This window comes from Neofelis nebulosa, chromosome 10 (genome assembly GCF_028018385.1).
Source record: "Neofelis nebulosa isolate mNeoNeb1 chromosome 10, mNeoNeb1.pri, whole genome shotgun sequence".
Classification (NCBI taxonomy): Eukaryota; Metazoa; Chordata; class Mammalia; order Carnivora; family Felidae; genus Neofelis; species Neofelis nebulosa.
Window position 1 is genome coordinate 18248906 of NC_080791.1, and position 21014 is coordinate 18269919.

Sequence of the window (21014 nt, forward strand, 5' to 3'; positions counted from 1 at the left end):
GTTCTGTTTTAGTTGTATTTATTTTCTCTGTTAACATAGTGTCATTTAAAGCGTAAATACCTAAAAATTGGACGGTTTCAGTTCTATGAAACTTAAGAGAGCAGCATCTGTGTTTTCTCCTTGAATATAGATTGACTTAAACATGACTACCACACGGCTGTGTTCTTCCTCTGGCTCCCCTGCCTCTCGTGTCTCCATCTCTGCCTCTCCCAGACTGCTGAAATGAGTGTTTATTTTTGTATAAGCCTTTAGCAGCAGTAAGATTTTGGCTGAGATGTAAAGGGCCGTGAAGCTTTCATTTGTTCTCTTTGCGTGCCATACATAGTGGTTTTGAAAGGGGCTTTAAGTTCCCTAAAGAAGAGTGGTTCTTCAAAGCAGATGAACATAGGGAAAAAAAAGAGAAGAGAGGGGACAACCAGAAAGCACTCTTAACTGTAGAGAACACACTGAGGTTTGCTGGAGGTGAAGGTGATGGGTATTAAGGAGGGCACTTGTGGTGAGCACCAGGTATTGTATATAAGTGGGGAATCACCAGATTCTCGTGCAGCTAATATTACATCCATGCTAACTAACTGGAATTTAAATAAAAACTTGAAAAACGAAAAAAATTTAAAAAGCGGAGTATTCTTTAAACAGGGTGTTGCTCTTTCTACCCAGCTAACACCTAACAGATCCTTACTGCTTTGTAACATACACGTTAATATCTCACTGAAGAAATACATTTCAGTGTAGTTTCCTTCTAGAAAGAGTAAGTCTTGTAGCAGGCCTTATACTTTACTTTCTTCACGTAATTCTGTTGTAAATATAGTAAATTGATTCCTGTACTGTCTACTCTGTAGACCTCTGCTGTCCAGTATGGTACCATTAGCTATGTGTGACTTTTGAACACTTGAATTATGGCTAATCTGAATCGAGATGTGCTGTAAGTGTAAAAATATACACGGGATTTCAAATACTTTATATGAAAAAGAGAACATTAAGTATCCTATTAGTTGTTAGTATTGATCGCAGGTTGAAATGATTAAATCCTGGATATAGTGGGTTAAATAAAAATATATCCTTAAAATTAATTTCACCTGTTGTATTTTTATTTTTTTAAATATGGCTACTAGAGGGGCGCCCAGTGGCTCAGTCAGTTAAGTGTTCGACTCTTGATTTTGGCTCAGGTCATGATCTCACAGTTCATGGGATCAAGCCCCATGTCGGGCTCTGTGCTGACAGCACAGAGCCTACTTGGGATTCTCTCTCTCTCACACTCTGACCCTCCCCTCCTCATGTTCTCTCTCTCTCTCTCTTCTCTGTCTCTTTTCTCTCTTCTCTCTTTCTTGCTCTCTCTGTTCTCCCAGAAAATAAATGAATATTTTTAAATAAATAAGGCTACTAGAAAATTTAAAATTACATACGTGGCTTGGATTATATTTAAGTTGGACAGTGCTGGCTAGAATCTTATCTTGAAAGGTAAGGTATAATTATAAAAGGTCAGTGTCACATCTAAAAATGAAACTTTAGGGGAACCTGGGTGGCTCAGTTGGTTAAGCATCCAACTCTTGGTTTCAGCTCAGGTCATGATCTCATAGTTCTCAGTTGGAGCCCCGTGTCAGTCTCTGTGCTGACAGTGCATAGCCTGCTTGGGATTCTCTCTCCCTCTCTGCCCCTTCCCTGCTCACTCTCTCTGTCTCTCTCTCTCTCTCTCTCTCTCTCTCTCAAAATAAATAAATAAATAAATAAATAAATAAATAAATAAATAAATAAATAAATTTTTAACGAGACTTTAGACATTTTGGGTCCTTTTATTCTATACCACTTTAGTTCATGTAGGTAGTTGTACATAAGCAGAGTTACATCAAACGTGTCCTTTCAAGAGAATAAGACTGGGCCTCAAACCAATGATTTTATTTCGAAAGCTGAATATTCTTAGTATCTTAACATGTCTTTATTTTGGTTTTTACTTACAGATTGCCATCCGTCTCCAAACTTAATGGCAGTGTTGTTACTGATGGTGAGCGAGAAGATTCGGAGAGATTTTTTATCCGTTACTATGTGGATGTTCCACAGGAAGAAGTGCCATTCAGGTAAAAACTACTCATCAGTTTAGCTACATTTTAGCAAGTATTGAGGCAATTTAAGAACTGTTGCTTTAGAGCAAATCTAATAATTTGTTACGCGACCCTTTTAGAGGACTTTGGTGATAGGTTAAAAAAAAAAAAAAGGAAGAAACACAAAGCAAACCCATTTTATCTCGTTTTCCACAGTGTGTTTCTTCTAACCTTGCACTTGTATTAAGAATGGTCGGGTAAGTATTTGACCACTTCCACCCCCATGCTCCATGTCATTGATTCCTGTTTGATTCTCTTCTCCAGGGACACATCTTCACCTCCCCAAAAACTGGTCTCTTCTTTCACATTGACCCGCTTTCAGGATATACTAGGTTCTGCAGTTTGGAAGATTTGGCAAATAGGCATTAGGTTTCGAGAATACGGGGAAAGGACTAGAAAACAGACTCTTAAGGAAATACTAAAGGAATTAGGATGGTTGACTTTGAAGAGAAATGCGGAGGGCTGAATTAGTGATTACCTTTAAGCATACGAAGAGTTACTGTACATAGTTTGAGGAGCAACTACCTTTTTTTATGTTTGCTTATTAAATAAAAATAAATAAAACTTTGAGTATAGTTGGCACACAATGTCACATTAGTTACAAGTGTGCAACAGAGAGATTCAACAAGTGTGTATGTTGTGCTGCACTCACCACCAGTGTGGCCACCGTCTGGGACCACACAACACGATCGCAATACCATTCATTATATTCTGCATTCTGTACCTTTCACTCGTGGCATCATTGGGAGCCTGTATCCTCCTGTCCCCTTTGCCCGTTTTGCCCATTCCCCTTCCCCCTTCCTCCGGCAGCCACCAGGTTGTTCTCTGTGTTTACAGGTCAGATTCTGCTTTTTGCTTTGTTTGTTTTGGTTTTTAGATTCCACATGCAAGTGAAATCACATGGCATTTGTCTTTATCTTATTTATTTCACTTAGTTTAATATCCTCTAGGTACATCCATGTTGTCACAAATGGCAAAAAAAATGTCATTCTTTTTTATGGCTGAGTAATATTTCAGCGTGTGTGTGTGCGCGCGTGTGTGTGCGTGTGTGCGTGTGCACGTGCCACATCTTTATCCACTCATCTATCGATGGACACTTGAGTTGCTTCCGTATCTTGGCTATTGTAAATAATGCTGCAGTGAACATAGAGGTGCACATATCTTTTCAAAGTAATGTTTTTTTAATTCTTTGGATAAGTACCCAAAAGTGGGATAGCTGGATCATTTGGTATTTCGAGTCTTAACTCTCTGAGGGACCTCCATACTGTTTTCCACAATGGCTACACCAATTTACATTCCCACCATAGTGCATGAAGGTTGGGAAGGAGCTACATTTAATACCCTGTAAATGTAAAAGGAAATGTAACAGGTATGATAGAGGTAAACATACAAGGAAAAAATATCCCCCCAAACTAGTTTTTAGGTGTTGGCAACTAGAACCACTAAGCAAAAATGTTCTATGCTTTCCTTAATGACCTTAACAAATAACACGAATCACATTAGACAAGCAGGATACAAGTTAGGACTGAATGGGAGTCTAGTCAGTTGATCTTCTGGTTATAAATTTCTGTGATTCCAATTCATCCTTACTAAATATATCTAATTTTCCCCAGAGTTTTCTATTACTTACAGCTTTGAGGGGGTTAACATTCTATAAGGCTCAACTAGTACTGTATAAAAAGATTCTGTGGTTTTGTTAGTAGTATTTTACAGCATAAACATTTTAAAAATATGAGACAAATCAAGATTTTTGAAGATTGCCTTTTAAAATTAGCTAAGGGGGCGCCTGGGTGGCTCAGTCGGTTAAGCGGCCGACTTTGGCTCAGGTCATGATCTCGTGGTCCGTGAGTTCGAGCCCCACGTCGGGCTCTGTGCTGACAGCTCGGACCCCGGAGCCTGTTTCAGATTCTGTGTCTCCCTCTCTCTCTGACCCTCCCCCGTTCATGCTCTGTCTCTCTCTGTCTCAAAAATAAATAAACGTTAAAAAAAAAAATTTTTTTAAATAAAATTAGCTAAGGACAGCCAAATAGGGAGAAATAAATATTACCGTGCCTTTTAATACAACCTAGAAATAATAGGTTAAGCAGCATGACCTTTTTTTTTTTTTTTTTTTTTTTTTTGTAAAACATGATCTAACATCTATAGTTTTACTTGATTCACTCTAACTTATTAACGGGAGAAGTAAATATTTGGGCTTTGAGCATAAGCCCATCATTATAGTTTATTTAATTTCCAGCCCGCTGCAGGAAGTAGCGCACATACAGGCAGTACGTTGTTTTCTGTCTCGATGGCATAATTTTCCTAAAGTGCGTGTATACCTCTGCACTAGTCCGTGTTCTTGAATTCGGGTCACGGCCACCATCTTCAACCACAGGAGGAATTTATTGGAAGGATATTGAGAAACTGCGAGAATTGTTAGGCAAGCTGCAGAACCAGGCGTAGACAGGAGCCAGGGGCAGCAAGAGCAGCCAAGGTGTCACTTGGTGTTTGGCCTCACGTGTCTCTGCTGGCACCGTCCTCCCTAGTCACCACAGTGCTGGACTTCACTGCCGGACGCTTGCGGTTGTGCACGGGCTGTGCTGGAAATAATCTCTCGCTGACCTTTGCCTCTGTGTCTGACCAATCGATTGGCTGTGTTTAGGGTACGTGCTCACATTTTGTCTTCAGAGAGATAGGGAGAGGGATTACCTGTTCCACTTTGGCTTCTGCAGTGAGAGGTAGAACCCTGCTTTGCCTGATCTTGGGACTTTTCCCCAAACAGGAGCAATTCAGCAAAAAGAACCTCTATGATAGTCTGCCATTTTGACTGTCCAACATCTATGAGGATACCTTTTCCGCATAGTTCTACATATAAAAAATTATTCTTACCTGTCCTAATGTAGTCCTTGTACAAATGAAAACACATTTCTTTCTCCCTGAAATGAGATAACCTGTTTATTCTAATCCTAAAGACTGTGACCAATTAGCTACTGTAAAAGATTCAAGCTATTTTAATTACCACTCTGGCCTTGCTGCCTGTTTATGGAATTATGCCTCCTTTCCCACTCACTAGTGGTTAAATGTCACTGCTTAGTGTCTTCCACTTTTCTTGAAATTGAAATGAGCAAACTGATGTCAGTGCCTTACTGGTCTGTAAAATATTTTTCACAGGTGTGAGTGTTCTACTCATGAATGCATTTTTCAAGGCCTTGGAAAAGGAAGTGTCTTCTAGGTCCTTTGGTTCATAGATGGAGAATGAGTGAAGGAATAACATGGGTGGCAATAATTTCCATCATTCCTGTGTCCTGAAGTGTTTTATTTTCTCCTTCCACATCATCCCCCAAATTGGTGGCATCTCAACTTTGTTTAGCATAGACCACCATGAGTCCAATTTCTAATCATCCAACTAGACAAAATTTTAGAACCACTTCCAGCCACTAAAGCTACCTTTTTGAACTCAAAACCTCTGGTACTGTACTTACATCAACAATATCAGCTAGATCTAACATTGCTTCTCCTTCCTGGGTCAGCACACTCGGAATCTATTCCTGTACTTATTTCCTGCATTTTGTCCACGTAAATGACCGAATTCTTGCAATTCCTTTGATGTTTTTGTAATCAACCCCACAGAGCATGCTGTGATCTGATGGTAGTGGAGCAGAGTGTGTGTGTGTGTGTGTGTGTGTGTGTGTGTGTGTGTGTGTAAGGATGAGGCAAATAGGGATTCGTTCACTCTTGCAAGGTAATTCCCTTAGGCAGGGGTTTCTCCCGCTTTCTCAAGCAAGAGAGGAACAGTCTCTTTAAGCCTGCTAACCAGGGGCCTGAGTGAGGATTAGGGATTCAGGATGTTCCCGAGCCCTCAGAGTCTTCCTATGTACCTCTACTCCGGTCCCCATTCTCCTCCCCATCCCCACTCTTTCCGGTCCATGCTTCAGCTTTCGTAGAACAGTCCCGATATGGATACAGATTTAACTGGCCTGTAATTCAGCAACCTGGGGCATCAAACTGTGTGCATTTGTTTTTAATAGCTACCTCAGCTTTATTGTTGTAAGAGAAAAGACACTTTTCTTTAAAGTACCTGGGTTTCAGTCTGCTTTGAGCCTAGTTCCTAGGGATTTGACCTTAATATTCTCTTGATTCAGGTTGTCTTATGCCCTTAGAGTAGCAGATGCTCTGCCTCATAGTCTTGAATTCTTCCTACCGTTCACATTGTTTTATTCTTGGCAGCACTCTCTGAATCACCTAGAGCTTTCCATGGGGCCACAAGTGGTCATGAGTTACTTCACTATACCATGTCAAGGCCTTTGCACAATCCCTTCCGTGAACACTAAGACGACGTTCACTGGGCCTGCTAGGCCAAAAACCAATTTCAAATTGCCTATAATTACCTGCGGGGCTCTTCCTGGTAATCTCCCTGGTGCCAGTTTCTGAGTGCACACAACAGAAATCAACTCTGGCCAACTTCAGTAGGGTATGAATTTAGTAAAAGAATAATGAATACTATGTAGCTCACAGAATTGACAGGAAGATTAGAAAATCAGGCTTAGGCAGGATTGTTGGAAAGCCAGGCACAGCCAAGATTTCTAGATCTCTCTCTACAGACTCTGGTCACTGGTCAGTCATCAACACGCTGCTAGACTTCATTGCCCCCACACATTTACAGTCATGCCTTTGAATTCTTGATTTTTCTGTATCTGCTATGAATAATCGCTGTTAGACCTTGTGTCTTTGCATTTCCAGTTACAGTTAGGTAAGTTTGTTACCTTCCTGTGTTTTGGCTTTCAGGGAAAGAAGAAAGAGTATTTACTCCTCTTTAGTTTTGTAGTGGAAAATAGTTCCTACTTCTGATCTGTCTGGGGTTTCCCTCAAATCCGATGCTGGACAGCTAAAGTTGACATATATCCACTATAGTACCTGTTCCCTAATAGTTTTTTTGTTTGTGTGTTTGTTTGTTTTCATAAATCCTCCAGTAGAATGATCTGCTCCGGTAGAGCAAATATTTTTTGAGCCATTGTAATGCGCTAGGAACTGTGTTAGGCAATTAAAAAAGAACTGTAATACCATTCATCCTGATATCAATATGGAATGATGGATAAGCATGGAGGAATTTGTATTATAATGCATTTATTATGAATTAAGAATACTGATCTATAAGGGTGTTTACTATGGCTATCATTTTTTTAATTGTCTTCCAAATTATATGCATAATCTCTCATTAAAATACTGATGAACAGTGAATAACGCAGTGTCTAGGTAGTAAAAGGTGAAAATTTGACTCTGGATAATTCAATAATTCATACAGAACCACATTTGAACTTTAGTTTCCAGGTAGGATGGATTTTGGAGAAATAAAATCCATTTGACCATGGATTTTTTAAAAACCAGTGCTTAACTTGATTTTCCTATAAATTCTGACTTCTACCAACATCTTTTTCCAATTGTTAGGTTCCCTGAGCTTTTCCTTCTCCTTCCATTAAACATGTAATACTTGTATTCAACTTAGACGTAAGAAAAGGTAGCCAGTATGTCTTTCAAGGGCATGAATAAAAAGCCATTATGATCAGTTGAATGTCCTTTATGGTAGCAAAGTGATTTTGTGAGTCAGTTGTATTACTCACACACATCTGTTTCCATGTGATTAGTCGTTTTAGCAACAGAAGACTTTATAAAGATGATCCATAAATTTACATATTCTGTTTTTCTCCCTCAGACTACAACACTAGCTCCAGCTACCTGAACGATTTCAATTTTTTTATGATGAACAGAATAAAATGTTTAGAGGACAAAAGGGAGATACACTTAATTAAGAGTTTTGTAATTTCTTACAGATGCTCAGTTATCCTTTTTATTGTTTTCTGTTGATAGGTGGAGCTGGAAGTCTGTCGTTTACTGTAGATGTTCATGGTAATAATGGACTAACACAGAAGAACGAGCAGTTGCTTATATGTTTCATGTGGATTTACTTTGTGAGATAATGGAAGGCAAAAAATTTCTGTTCCTGATTCTTGATCTTTAAACATCATAGTGTTTGCTTTTCCAATCAATGGACTCTTTCTTTTGAAGCCTTCATCTGTGCCTTGTCTTTTCGTGGCTTGTGTAACAGTGGTGTGCTATTTCAAAATAAGTTCCGTGTGTGCTGCAGGTGGCTGAAAAGATGTCCTCACTGGGCTGGTTGTTTTTCATTTATTGGACTCTCAGATTTTACCAGAGGAACTTCTAGGAAGTAACTCTGGATTCTAGCTGGGTTTCAAAGGGCAGTTAGTTTAACTTATTTACCGAACACTTGCTGTGAACCAAGAGGCTGTGGGCCAGAAGTGGGAGGCAAAGAGACAAAAAAGTACTGTCTGCTCTCAAGAAGCTTGCCATCTGGGCTAAGCTAAAGACGTATCTCCTTTGCTGGCTCCTGTTCATGTTCTCCACCTCTAAAAATAAAGATACCATAGGATTTGGTCCTCGGACCTCTCCTCTTTTGTCCTCATCCTTAGGTACTTTTATCCAGTCCTGCGTCTTTACGTGCCTCCTCTATTCTAATAACTGCCAAATTCATTCCTCCAGCTCTGATCTGCCCCTGAGTTTCAGCCTAGTATTTCCAAAGGCCTACCTGACATCTCCACCTGAATGTTTAAACCTGTTGTGTCCCAAACCAAACTTCTGATACCCTCCCTTACCTTTCTCTGGCCCCTGCCTCTACTGCCACGTCTGTTCCTCTGCAAGTTTTCCATCGCTCGTTTTTCCAGTTGCCAGGGACAAAACCTCAGAGTTGTCCCTGATTTCCTTCTCCCATACTCCACATCTAGTCGATTAGGTTTTTTTCTTTCAGTACCACTTCCAAAAATATATAGGCAATCTGTCTATTTCTTACCATTCATTTTAGTTCAAGCTTCCATCGTGTCTTACCTGTATTATTCTAGCACCCTCCTATATGGTCTCCCTCAATTCACCTTGCCCCTGTGGCTTATTGTCCACATGGGAGCCAGTTTATCAGAACTCAAGTTTATTTAAAAAACAAAAAACGAAAAAGCCTTCCCGTGCTGTTCCTGAAACCCATCAAGCACACTCCCACCTCAGGCCTTTGTACTTTTTCCCTCTGTGGAATGCACAAGGTTAACTGCATGGCTTTCTCTCTTTGGGATACCTTATCAGAGACTCCTCCCTGACCGGCTGATCTCAAACAGTGCGACTCTGTCTCCTGCAATTCTCTTAACCTACTTTTATTTTTCTTATTTAGCAACACCTGACTTGCATTTTTTATACGCTCCTGGCCTCCCCACACTCTACTGTAAGTTCTGTAAAGGCAGGGACTTCTGTTTTGTACTTGGTCCTAACCTCAACGCCTAAGGTGGTGCCTGACAAAACAGCCAAAATAGTTCAGTAAAATGACTGAATCTCCGCATATGCTCAGGGAGCACGAAGCAGGGTTACTCTGCTCTGCTGGAAAAGGTGGTACTTCCTAGACAATGAATGAGTCAACCTGGTGAAGGGGAGGGGAGAATGTTCCAGACAGAAGGGCAAAAAAGGAAGTAACTCCTGATGTGTAGTGATCTGCAGTGGTTTGAAATGCTTCGTGGAAAGTAGCCACAGTAGTCCTGGGCGGGAAGGTAGGAGCCAGGGCAGGGCCTTGAAGACCTTGGTATGCCATGCCGGGACACTAGGACTTTTTTTTGCATGCAGTGGAAAATCATTGAGACATTTCAAGTGGGGAAGTTCTCGGGCAGATTGTGGTTTCTATTTCGAGGGAGAAGCTTAGAGAGAACTAGTTAATAACTGAAACTTTGGTAAAGCAAATGTGCACTGGGGGTGGCTTATGTCCTTATGCAGAGGGGCACCTGAGGATTGAATTCCATTGTGGAATTTGAAATAGTCCTTAGAAAACGCACGGGGAAGTTCTACTTGTTTTCTGATATGTATAGCCCTGATTTATCTAGGGGTGTAAGAGTATCATTTTTAGAGAAAAAGAAACCTACACGTTTGTGAATCTGTGCAAGTTAAAGCGTACTATCGTTTTTGCCTCGCCATTTATCAAATGTCTGTCTGCATTGCCTATATTTATCAGTTTTTCCTTTATGTTGTTTGCTTTATCTCCATTTCCTCTGCGTGAATTTAAATTGCTTATTTAGTACTGAACTAATACCGGTCTTCCTCTGTTAAGTTTTAAAGAGAAACAAAAAGAAAACCCATGTAACTTTTCTTTGAGAAATCAACATATCATGTGAACATAAAGGAAAGGAAGCAAAAATAATATAAAAACAAGGAGGGGGACAAAACATAAGAGACTCTTATTAAATACAGAGAACAAACTGAGGGGTGCTGGAGGGATTGTGGGTGGGCGGATGGGCTAAATGGGTAAGAGGCATTAAGGAAAGCAACTTGTTGGGATGAGCACTGGGTGTTCTACGTAGGGGATGAGTCACTGGAATCTACTCCTGAAATCATTATTGAACTATGTGCTAACTAACTTGGATGTAAATAATAATAATAAAAAAAAATCAACCTATCATGTATCTTTTACGGTTCAACTGTTTCTTTGGGGGAGGCGGTTGGTGGTTTTTTGTTTTTTGTTGTTTTTTACGTTTTTATTTTAATCACCTGGTGCTCACTCACACATGTGCGCCCTCCTTAATCCCTGTCACCTATTTCACTCCTCCCCACCCCTTCCATCTGGTAACGATCAGTTTTGTTCTCTTTAGGTAAGAGTCTGTTTATTGGTTTGTGTCTCTCTTTTTTCCCCTTTGCTCCTTTGTTTTGTTTCTTAAATTCCACATTTGAATGAAATCATACAGTATTTGTCTTTCTCTGACTGACTTATTTCACTTAGCATTATACTGTCTAGCTCCATGCATGTCATTGCAATTAGCAAAATTTCATTCTTTTTTGTGGCTGAATAATATTCTTTTGTATGCATATACCACATCTTTTTTACCCTTCATCAGTCACTGGACATTTGGGCTGCTTCTGTATCTTGGCTATTGTAAATAATGCTGCTGTGAACATAGGAGTGTATGTGTCCCTTTGCTACAGTATTTTTGATTAGTATTTTTGTATTCTTTGGGTAGATACCAGTAGTGTGATTGCTGGATCGTAGGGCACTTCTGTTTTTCACTTTCTGAGGAACCTCCATATATTTTCCAGAGTATCTGCACTAGTTTGCATTCCCACCGGCAGTATACCCAAGGTTCCTTTTTCTCCAGATCCTTGCCCAAACCTGTTGTTTCTTCTGATTTGGAGTTTAGCCATTCTGACAGGTGTGAGGTGTTGTCTCATTGTAGTTGTGATTTGTATTTTTCTGACAATAAGTGATGATGAGCACCTTTTCATGTGTCTGTTGGGCATCTGGATGTCTTCTTTGGAGAAATGTCTGTTCGTGCCTTCTGCCCATTTTTAACTGGATTATTTGCTCTTTGGGTGATGCATTTTAGAAGTTCTTTATATATTTTGGAACTAATCCTTTGTCGGATATGTCATTTGCAAATATCTTCTACTCAGTAGGTTGTCTTTTAGTTTTGTTGACTGTTTCCTTCACTGTACAGAAGCTTTTTATTTTAATGTAGTCCCAGTAGTTTATTTTTGCTTTTGTTTCCCTTGCCTCAGGGGACCTATCTTCTGCTGATGTCACAGACATACTGCCTGTGCTCTCTTCAAGGATTTTTATGGTTTCAGGTCTCACATTGAGGTCTTTCATCCATTTTGAATTTATTTTTGTGTCTGGTGTAAGAAAGTGGTCCAGTTTCATTCTTTTGCATGTTGCTGTCCAGTTTTCTCAACGTCATTTGTTGAAGATGTTTCTTTTTGTTTTTGATGATAGTGGGGAGGAAGTAAATTCACTGATTTGGGGGATCTCTTTTTTTCAGGCTTTGAATTTTGTTTTTCATGAAGAGTTAGAAGAGGCATAGCTCCAGTGAACAATTATTTGCTGGGAAGAGACACTGTTGTCAGAGAGAGCAGCAAAGCCAGAAATAGGTTTTCTTAAAGGCTTTGCTTCAGTTTTACTCTCCTTCGATACCTCACTTTCTGTTTGTCCTAAGGGGTCCCTAAACTATGCCCCGGGAAGTCCTTAATTATGATGTCAAGGATTATATTAGGCATTCCTCAAATGCTTATTGGCTTGTCATTAGTGGCATGCTTTTTAAAATATGGAGAGTATGTTTTTTTCCTCCTTAAGACTAATGGCTTTTCTAAATACAGCTGATTGTATCTTCACGTTATTGTGAGAGCAGGGCAGCAGCTTGTATTCAGACACCACCTCAGTGAAGGCTTGCTTTGTCTTGGATGCTGGAGAAATCCTAGTGTGCTGCATCTGTTACCTCATATTCCTTCCAGACAGAGGGCCTGCTGTTGTGAAGGAACATTCCTACATTGGACAGGAGTCTCTTGGGCTTCTCCGTATTGCCAGGCTCCATCATCCCCTGACAAGGGCCGTGACACAGCACTCCTCCCATTCAGCTTCCAGTCTGATGAGAAACAAAAGGGGCTTTCTCCTTGGCGCACCACGGAGAGCCCCTGAAATGGTAGCTTTCCCTGTGGCTCACAGCCTTTGTCATTCCAATTACCTTGGACTTGATTTTGACTTCTTGCCACTTTCCCAGCCCAGCAGAAGATAGGCTACCTTCCTCATCTTGATTGGAGTTATATACGAGAATTTGCATATACCTGCAAAGGAAAGAGAGAATGAGAATCGGCCCGCCCACATCATGCATGGTCTTGGGGGAATGATCTTGGGCGTCTCGACTTTTGTTTTGGCCAGGGCAGGGGCCAGTTTTGATCTTTGTTTTGCTTCTGTTTGCTTTTTAGGATTAAAAAAAAAAATACGGAGAACAATAAAATAAAATACTCATGTTCACGTTATTCAGAACTGGTGATTACTAATATTTGACTATTCACTGCCAGTTTATTTTTTAAATTGAAAGTAACAGTATCACAGGTAAAATTAGAGGAGGTTTTTGCCCCTGTTCTCAGTCCTGTTTATGCCAAGAAGTAATCCCTGGCAAGAATTTGATGTGTATCCCTTCTGTCTACTTACTATATTGTATATATCCATAAAAATATAAAATGGGATTTTATAACTCTGTGTTAATACGCACCGCAGTTTCTTCTCTCCGTCTATAACTTTTCAGTCTCCTCTTTTCACTTTGTATTTTGTTGAAAAGAAGTTTCAAAAGTTTACCATTAAATGTGTCAGTCTTTCACTCTGTGGTTTATTCTTACTCCATCTTTTCTAACAGAATCTTTTCTTTTCCAGAGATCACTTAAGATAACCTCCTGGCTTTTTTTCTAAATGCGTTTTCACATTTGTGTCTGATCCACCTGGAATCTGTTTTTGCAGATGGTGTCAAATAGAGATCTGAGGGTTTGCTTTTTTCCCCATGTGGATAATTGGTGTTCACCACTGATCTCTAATGCCGCCTCTGTCCTATATCTCATTTTTTACATGCATGCCTGGTTCTGCCTCCAGCCTGGTCTTTTCCACTGGTGTATGTGTCCTTTCCTATACCGTTACAAAATCATGAAATCACACTGCAAAGTCTGAATTCCCATTAAGGGCAGGTCTCTACACCTAATTGTTTCTCAGATTACCTTTGAGATTGTAGCCTCATTTCCCTAGTAAGTTTTAGGGTTGATTTACCAAGAACCACAAAAGTCCTGCTGCAGTTTGGATTCTGATTGTAGCGAATTCACTGACTAATTTGGGAGAATTGACAGCTTGATACTATTTTGTCTTCTCATCTGTGAACATAGGAGATCTTCCCATTTAATTCGGAGCATCTTTTATGTCCTTCAGCATTGTTTCTAATTCTCTCTCAAAGGCCTCGTGCATATTTGTTCAGTTCTGTTTCTAGGCGTCTTATGCATTTTGTTGCTATTTTAAATTAAATCATTTTTTCTGTTACTGCTTTCTAATTGCCTATTGTTGGTGTAGAAGAATGCTGTGTATTTGTGTGTGCTGGTCATGTAGCCATCGGTCTCGCTGTCGTATAAGATAGTTAATCTCTACTTTCTTCTGGGTTTCTGGGTAGACAGTCCTGCAGTGTAGTATTATCAGTAAAAGAGGGCATCGTCATCTTGTTTCTCACTGTTTCTCACTTTGCTTCCAAAGTTTCGGTGTGAAGTATTTTGATATGAAATATGACTTTTGCTGTCGGTTTTTCATAGTTGTTTTTCATATCAGGTTGAGGTACTTACTGCCTCTGTTTTTCTAAGAGTTTCTTTTAATATGAACAACTATTGTTTTTTTACAGAATGTTCTTTCTGTAGTGAGGTGAACATGTTGTTTTGATAATCTGAATTTTAGTGATACATTTTTCAGATAGTGAACCATCTTTGCATTCCTGGAATATTCAACCTGGTTGTAAAATATTAAGTGTTCTTTTAAAACACTGCAGAATCTAATTTTGTGATTTTATTTAGGATGTTTCCATCCATTTTCATATTTAAATATTTGGTATTGGTTTGTAATGTTCTTTTCTACTGTTCTTTTCTGGTTTTGTTATTGAAGGTTATATTATTAGCTTCATAAAATGAATTGGATTGGTAATTTTATATTTTTCTATTAAAGTAACTTTTTCATTTAGTTTTAACTTTTTATGGTCATTCATAATATTCTTAGGATTTGGGAATAGGTGTTTATGTTTTTAAATTATTTTATTCTATTTAATTCTCATTTGGACTGGGTGATGCTTCCACATGGAACCCAACTGAAAATTTCTGAAACCATATAGACCATAAACCAAGTCTTCCCACTTTTTTAAAAAAATGTTTATTTATTTATTTATTTTGAGAGAGAGAGAGAGAGAGAGAGCGAAAGAGAGAGCGCACGCACATGAGCAGGGGAGGGAAAGAGAGAATCCCAAGCAGGCTCCGTGCTGTTGACACAGAGCCTGATGCGGGGCTCAGTTTCACAAATTGTGACATCATGACCTGAGGCAAAATCAAGAGTCACATGCCTAACCGACTGAGGTGCCCCTCTTCCCACTTTTATCCTTAGCAGCAGCTATTCAGATATGTGGTCCCCAGGTAACTACTGACACTGTTTTCTTGTTACAGTTACATTGCTGTTTAGTGCATAATTTTTGTACATAGCCTTGCTTTTTCTTACTTAACAGTAGATCTTCAACAACATTCTATAATGCCCTTATTACATATTTGTACACACACACCGTCTGTATAGTTGATCTTTTGTGATCAAAGAAAAGTGCTGCATTAATAGTCATCTCCTTTTTCATTCTGAATGTTTATTTCTGCCTTTCTCTCTCTTTTTTTAATTGGTCCTACTGAATGATTATATTTTTAGTAGTATCCTTTGTTTAAAGTTAGGTTTATTGAGGTATAATTGACAGAGTAAGTTCTACTATTTTTAAGTGTACATTTCTGAGTTTTGACAAAACTACAATTATGTAACTACCAACACAGTCAGAACATACAACTGTTCTATCGCCCAAAAAAGTCTTTCCCTGACCTCATCCTCTGGCATCCACTGATCTGTTTTCTGACCCTATAGTTTTCACTTTTCCAGAATGTCACATAAATAGAATCACATAGTATGTGACCTTTTCTTTCAACTGAAATTTTTATTGAGATAATTGTAGATTTACATGTAGTTGTAAAAAATAGTACAGGGGCGCCTGGGTGGCTCAGCCAATTAAGCATCTGACATCAGCTCAGGTCATGATCTCACAGCCCGGGAGTTCTAGCCCAGTGGTGGGCTCTGTGCTGACAGCTCAGAGCCTGGAGCCTGCTTCAGATTCTGTGTCTACCTCGCTCTCTGCTCCTCCCCAGCTTGTGCTCTCTCTCTCTGTCAAAAATGAATAAACATTAAGAAAAAATTAAAAAAATATATACAGCCAGGTCCCATGTACCCTTTATCTATTTACTCCCAATAGTAAAATTTTGCAGAATTGTAGTACAGTATCACAACCGGGATTTTAGCGTTGATACAGTTCACTGATTTTATTCAGGCTTCTCCAGTTTTACTTGTACATGTGTCTGTGTGTCTGTGTGTATTTTAGTTCTCTACGTTTTATTGCATGTGTAAGTTTATGTATCCACTGCCATTGTCAAGATGAACAGTTCCATCACCAATGACCTTTCACATTGCCTTTTTATAACCACACTCTACTCCCTGCCAGCTCCCCTATTCCCATCTCTGTCCCTTAGCAACCACTAATCTTATCTTCATTTATAAAATTTTGCCATCTCAAAAATGTTAGAAAAATAGAACCATACAGTATATAACCTTTTGGGATTTTTTTTTTTTTTCACTTAGCTTAATTCCCTGGAGAGTCATCTAAATTGTGACACGTATCAGTACTTTGTGCCCTTTTTATTGCTACATAGTACTCTTTTATTCTTTTTAATTAATACCTACTCAAAGCGTCACCGATCCGTCTATTTTTACTAACCTCTTTTTTTGTTTTAAGTTTATTTATTTTGAGAGAGAGAGTGTGTGTGCGAGTTGGGGAGGGGCAGAGAGAAGGGGAGATCGAGAATCCCAAGCAGGCTCTGCACTGTCAGCGCAGACCCTGTCTCAGAGCTCTATCTCGCAAACTGTGAGATGGTGACCTGAGCCAAAACTAAGAGTCAGACACTTAACCAACTGAGCCACCCAGGGGCCCCTGCTTTGTAGTAGTCTATGCTATATATGTACTAAAGTTTATTTAACCCTTCATTTATTGAAGAACATCTGGATTGATTCCAGTTTGGGGTTATTACAAATAATATATGAATATTCTTGTATAGGTTTTTTTTATGAACATAAGTTTTCATTCCTTGGGATAAATGCCAAGGAGTGCAATTGCCGAACAGCACGGTAGTTGCATATATAGTTGTTTTGTTTTTTTTAACTTGTTTTATTCTTTATTTTTTTAAATTTACATCCATAGTTTTATAAGGAGCTACCATACTGTTTTCTAGAATAACTGTATCATTTTACATTCCCACCAGCAATAAATGGGTGATCAAATTTCTCTGCAGCATTTTCTTGCTGGCATTTGATGTTGTCACTTTTTTCATATTTTAGCCATTCTGGTCAGTGCATAATATCTCCTGATGGCTGATGATGACTTAATCCCCTGGAATTCGCTGATGGCTAAAGATCTTGAATACCTTTTCATGTGCTTATTTGCCATCTCTAAAGCCTCCAGTGACATATCTCTGTGGTTTTTGCCCAATTTTTGATTGGATTGTTTCTTTCCTTACTGTTGAGTTTGAGAGCTATTTATATGCTTGAGATACTACTTTGTTAGATATGTGGTTTGCAAATTTTTTCTATTAGTATGTAGCTTTGTCTTTTTGTTTTTTTCCTGTGAGCTTTCATAGCACAAAAATTTTTAATTTTGATGAGACCCAATTTACCAGTTTTTCCTTTTATGAATTGTGCTGTTAGTGTTAATAACTCTGCCTAGGCATAGATACTGAAGTTTTTCTTGTTTTTTCCTAAAAGTTTTATCGTTTTACATTGTACATTCGAATCTGTCATCCATTTCGAGTTAATTTCAGTGCAAGGTGGGAAGTTTAAGCTGAGGCTCTTTTTTTTTTTTTTTTTTTTTTTTTTTTACCTCTAGTTGTCCAGTTTTCTAGCACTATTTGTTGAGAAGGCTGCTTGACCCACTGCATTGTTTTGCAGCTTTTTAAAAAAATCGTGAGAGGGGCGCCTGGGTGGCGCAGTCGGTTAAGCGTCCGACTTCAGCCAGGTCACGATCTCGCGGTCCGTGAGTTCGAGCCCCGCGTCAGGCTCTGGGCTGATGGCTCAGAGCCTGGAGCCTGTTTCCGATTCTGTGTCTCCCTCTCTCTCTGCCCCTCCCCCGTTCATGCTCTGTCTCTGTCTGTCCCAAAAATAAATAAAAAACGTTGAAAAAAAATTAAAAAAAAAAAAATCGTGAGAGTGTGTTTGTGTGGGTATATATCTGGGTTTTCTGTTCTGTTCCACTGATTTATGTCTCTTATTATTCCACAGGTACCACACTGTCTTGTAGCTGTATAATTAGCTTTCATATCATATAGAATGATTCTTCCCACTTTATTCTTCAAGAGTATTTTAGTTATTCTAGGACCTTTGCCTTTCTATATAAATTTTAGACTAAGTTTGTCTCTGTCTACAAAAAATCTTGCTGAGATTTTGATGGGAATTTTATTAAACCTGTAGATCAGTTTGGGGAAGATTGACACGTTTACTATATCGGATCTTCCAATGCATGAACACAGTATGTCTCTTCATTTATTTAGGCCTTTTTAATTTCTTCCATTGGCATTTTATAATTTTCAACATACAAGACTTACAAATCTTTTGTTAGATTTACACCTGAATATTTCATGTCATTTGCAAATATAAAAATTTTATTTATGCCTTTCCAATCTGTATGACCTTTTTCTTTTTCTTGCCTTATTGCAGTGGCTAGAACTTCCAGTACTGTGTTGCATACGAGTGGTAAGAGTGGACATCCTTGCTTTGATCCCAATCTTAGGGAAAAGCATTCAGTCTTTTACCACTAAGTACAATGTTAGCTATGGGATTTTTCATAGATGCTCTTTATCAAGTTGAAGTAGTTTCCCTCTATTTCTAACATGCTGAAAGTTTTTATCATAAATGGATATCAGTTCTTTTCAAATGCTGTTTCTGTGTCAATCCGATTTCTCTTGGTCAGCTTATTGATATGAGAGCTATATTGATTGATTTTCAAATGTTGAACTGGCATTAGATATCTAGAATAAATTCCTCTTTATCATAGTGTATGTTTCTTTTTTTACATTTTTGGATTCGGTTTGCTAATACTTTGTTGAGGATTTTTGTGTTTAAGGTCATAAGAGATATTAGTATGTAGTATGCTTCTTTTAAAAAAATGTATTTTATGTGCTTTTGGTATCAGGGTAACACTGGCTTCATAAAATGAGTTGGTAAGTGTTCCCTTCTCTTCTGTTTTCTGGAAAAGTTGTGTACAATTGGTGTTAATGTTTTTTGTCATTTAAAAATTTTTTTAAATTTTCACTGTAGTAAAATACATGTAACAAAATTTGCCATCTTAACTATTTTTTTAGTTGTGGTAAAATGTACATAACGTAAAATTTACTACCTTAACCACTTTAAAGTGCAGTTTGGTTGTGTTAAATACATTTCTATTGTTGTACAGCAAATCTCCAGAACATTTTTCATCTTGTAAAACTGAAACTCTATACCCATTAAACATCATCTTCTCATTACCCACTCCTTCTAACCCCTTGCAGTCACCTGTCAATTACTATTCTTTCTGTCCCTATGAATTTGACTATTCTAGATACCTTCTATAAATGAAATCATACAGTACGTTTTTTGTGACTGACTTATTTCACTTAGCCTAATGTCCTCAAGGTTCATCCATGTTGTAGCACGTGACAGGATTTCCTTTTTTTTTTTAAGGCTGTATAATATTTTATTGTATGTATATACACATTTTATTTAACCATTCATCCATCAATAGACATTTGAGTTGCTCCTACCTCATGGCTATTATGAATCATACTGCTGTGAATATGGATGTGCAGATTTCTCTTTAACACCCAGCTTTATAATTCTTTGAATCCCAGAAATTGGATTGTTGGATCCTATGGTAAAACTCTTTTTAAATTTTTGAAGAACCACCATACTGTTTATTTTCATAGTGATTGTATCATTTTACAGTGACACCAACAGTACACAATAGTTCCAATTTCTCCACTGACTAACACTGATTATTTTGTGTATATGTGTGTAGGTTTGTTTTTTTGTTTTTTTGGGTTTTTTTTGGAAATAGCCATCCTCATGGGTGTGAGGTGGTGTTTCACTGTTGTTTTGATTTGCATTTCTTTAATTACTAGTGATGTTGAACATCTTTTCATATGCTTGTTGGCCATTTGTATGCCATCTTTGGAAAAATGTCTATTCAAGTCCTTGGCCTATTTTTAAATCATTTTTCTTTCTTATTTTTTGTTATTGAGCTGAAGGAATTCTTTATATATTTTGGATATTAACCCCTTGTCAGATATATGATTTGCAAATATCTTCTCCAATTATGTAAGTTAGCTTTTTCTCTGCTCATTGTATCCCTTGATGCACACAAGTTTTTAAGTTTGAAGTAATCCCATTTGTCTATTTTTGCTTTTGTTGCCTGTACTTTTGGTATAATATCCAAGAAATCATTGCCAAATCCAATGTCAGTGAGACTTTTCCCCTATGTTTTCTTCCTAGCAGTTTTATAGTTTTGGGTCGTACATTTAGGTCTTTGATACATTTTGACTTAATTTTTGTATGTAGTTAAGATGAGGATCCACTCTAACTTTTTTGCATGTGGGTATTCGATTTTCCCAGCACTGTTTGTCCTTTATGTATTGAGTGGTCTTGACAGCTTTATTGGAGATCATTTGACCACATACATGTTGTTTTATTTCTGGCCTGTTTATTCTCTTGCATTGGTCTATATGTCTGTCTTTATGCCAGTAACAAACTGTTTTGATTACTGTAGCTTTGTAATATTTTGAAGTAAGGAAGTGTGAGTCCTCCAAGTTCATTCTTCCTTTTCAAAATTATTTTGGCTATTCAGGGTCCTTTGATATTCCATATGAATTTGAGGATGATTTTTTTCTTTTTCTGCAAAAAAAATGCTATTGGAATTTTGATGGAGATTGCATTGAATCTGTATATTACCTTGATTAGTATAACATGTTAATAATATTAAATATTTTAATCTGTGAACATGGAATTTTTCCCATTTATTTGTATTTATTTCAGCAATATTTTGTAGTTTTCAGTGTTATTTTCCTTTTTTTTCCTTTAAATATTTTTCTCTTTTTTTAATGTTTATTGATTTTTGAGAGAGCACAAGTGGGGGAGGGACAGAAAGAGAAGAGGGGACAGAGGATCTGAAGCAGGCTCCGCGCTGACAGCAGAGAGCCTGATGTAGGGCTTGAACTCACGAACCATGAGATCGTGACCTGAGC

At 38.2% G+C, this 21014-nt stretch overlaps 1 protein-coding gene and 1 pseudogene across 4 annotated transcripts in view; both read left to right on the top strand.

The window, feature by feature from the left end:
* LOC131486949 (TAR DNA-binding protein 43-like) overlaps positions 1-21014 on the top strand; it is a 172203-nt pseudogene that overhangs the window by 53715 nt on the left and 97474 nt on the right.
* TBCEL (tubulin folding cofactor E like) overlaps positions 1-21014 on the top strand; it is a 77522-nt gene that overhangs the window by 41295 nt on the left and 15213 nt on the right. For 3 of the 4 annotated variants that reach the window (XM_058687076.1, XM_058687075.1, XM_058687074.1), the window contains 2 exons: positions 1956-2072; positions 7941-7979. In XM_058687076.1, the coding sequence (XP_058543059.1) occupies positions 1956-2072; positions 7941-7979 (156 nt within the window). The remainder of the gene's footprint in view (positions 1-1955; positions 2073-7940; positions 7980-21014) is intronic. The other variant, XM_058687077.1, reaches the window with a different exon arrangement.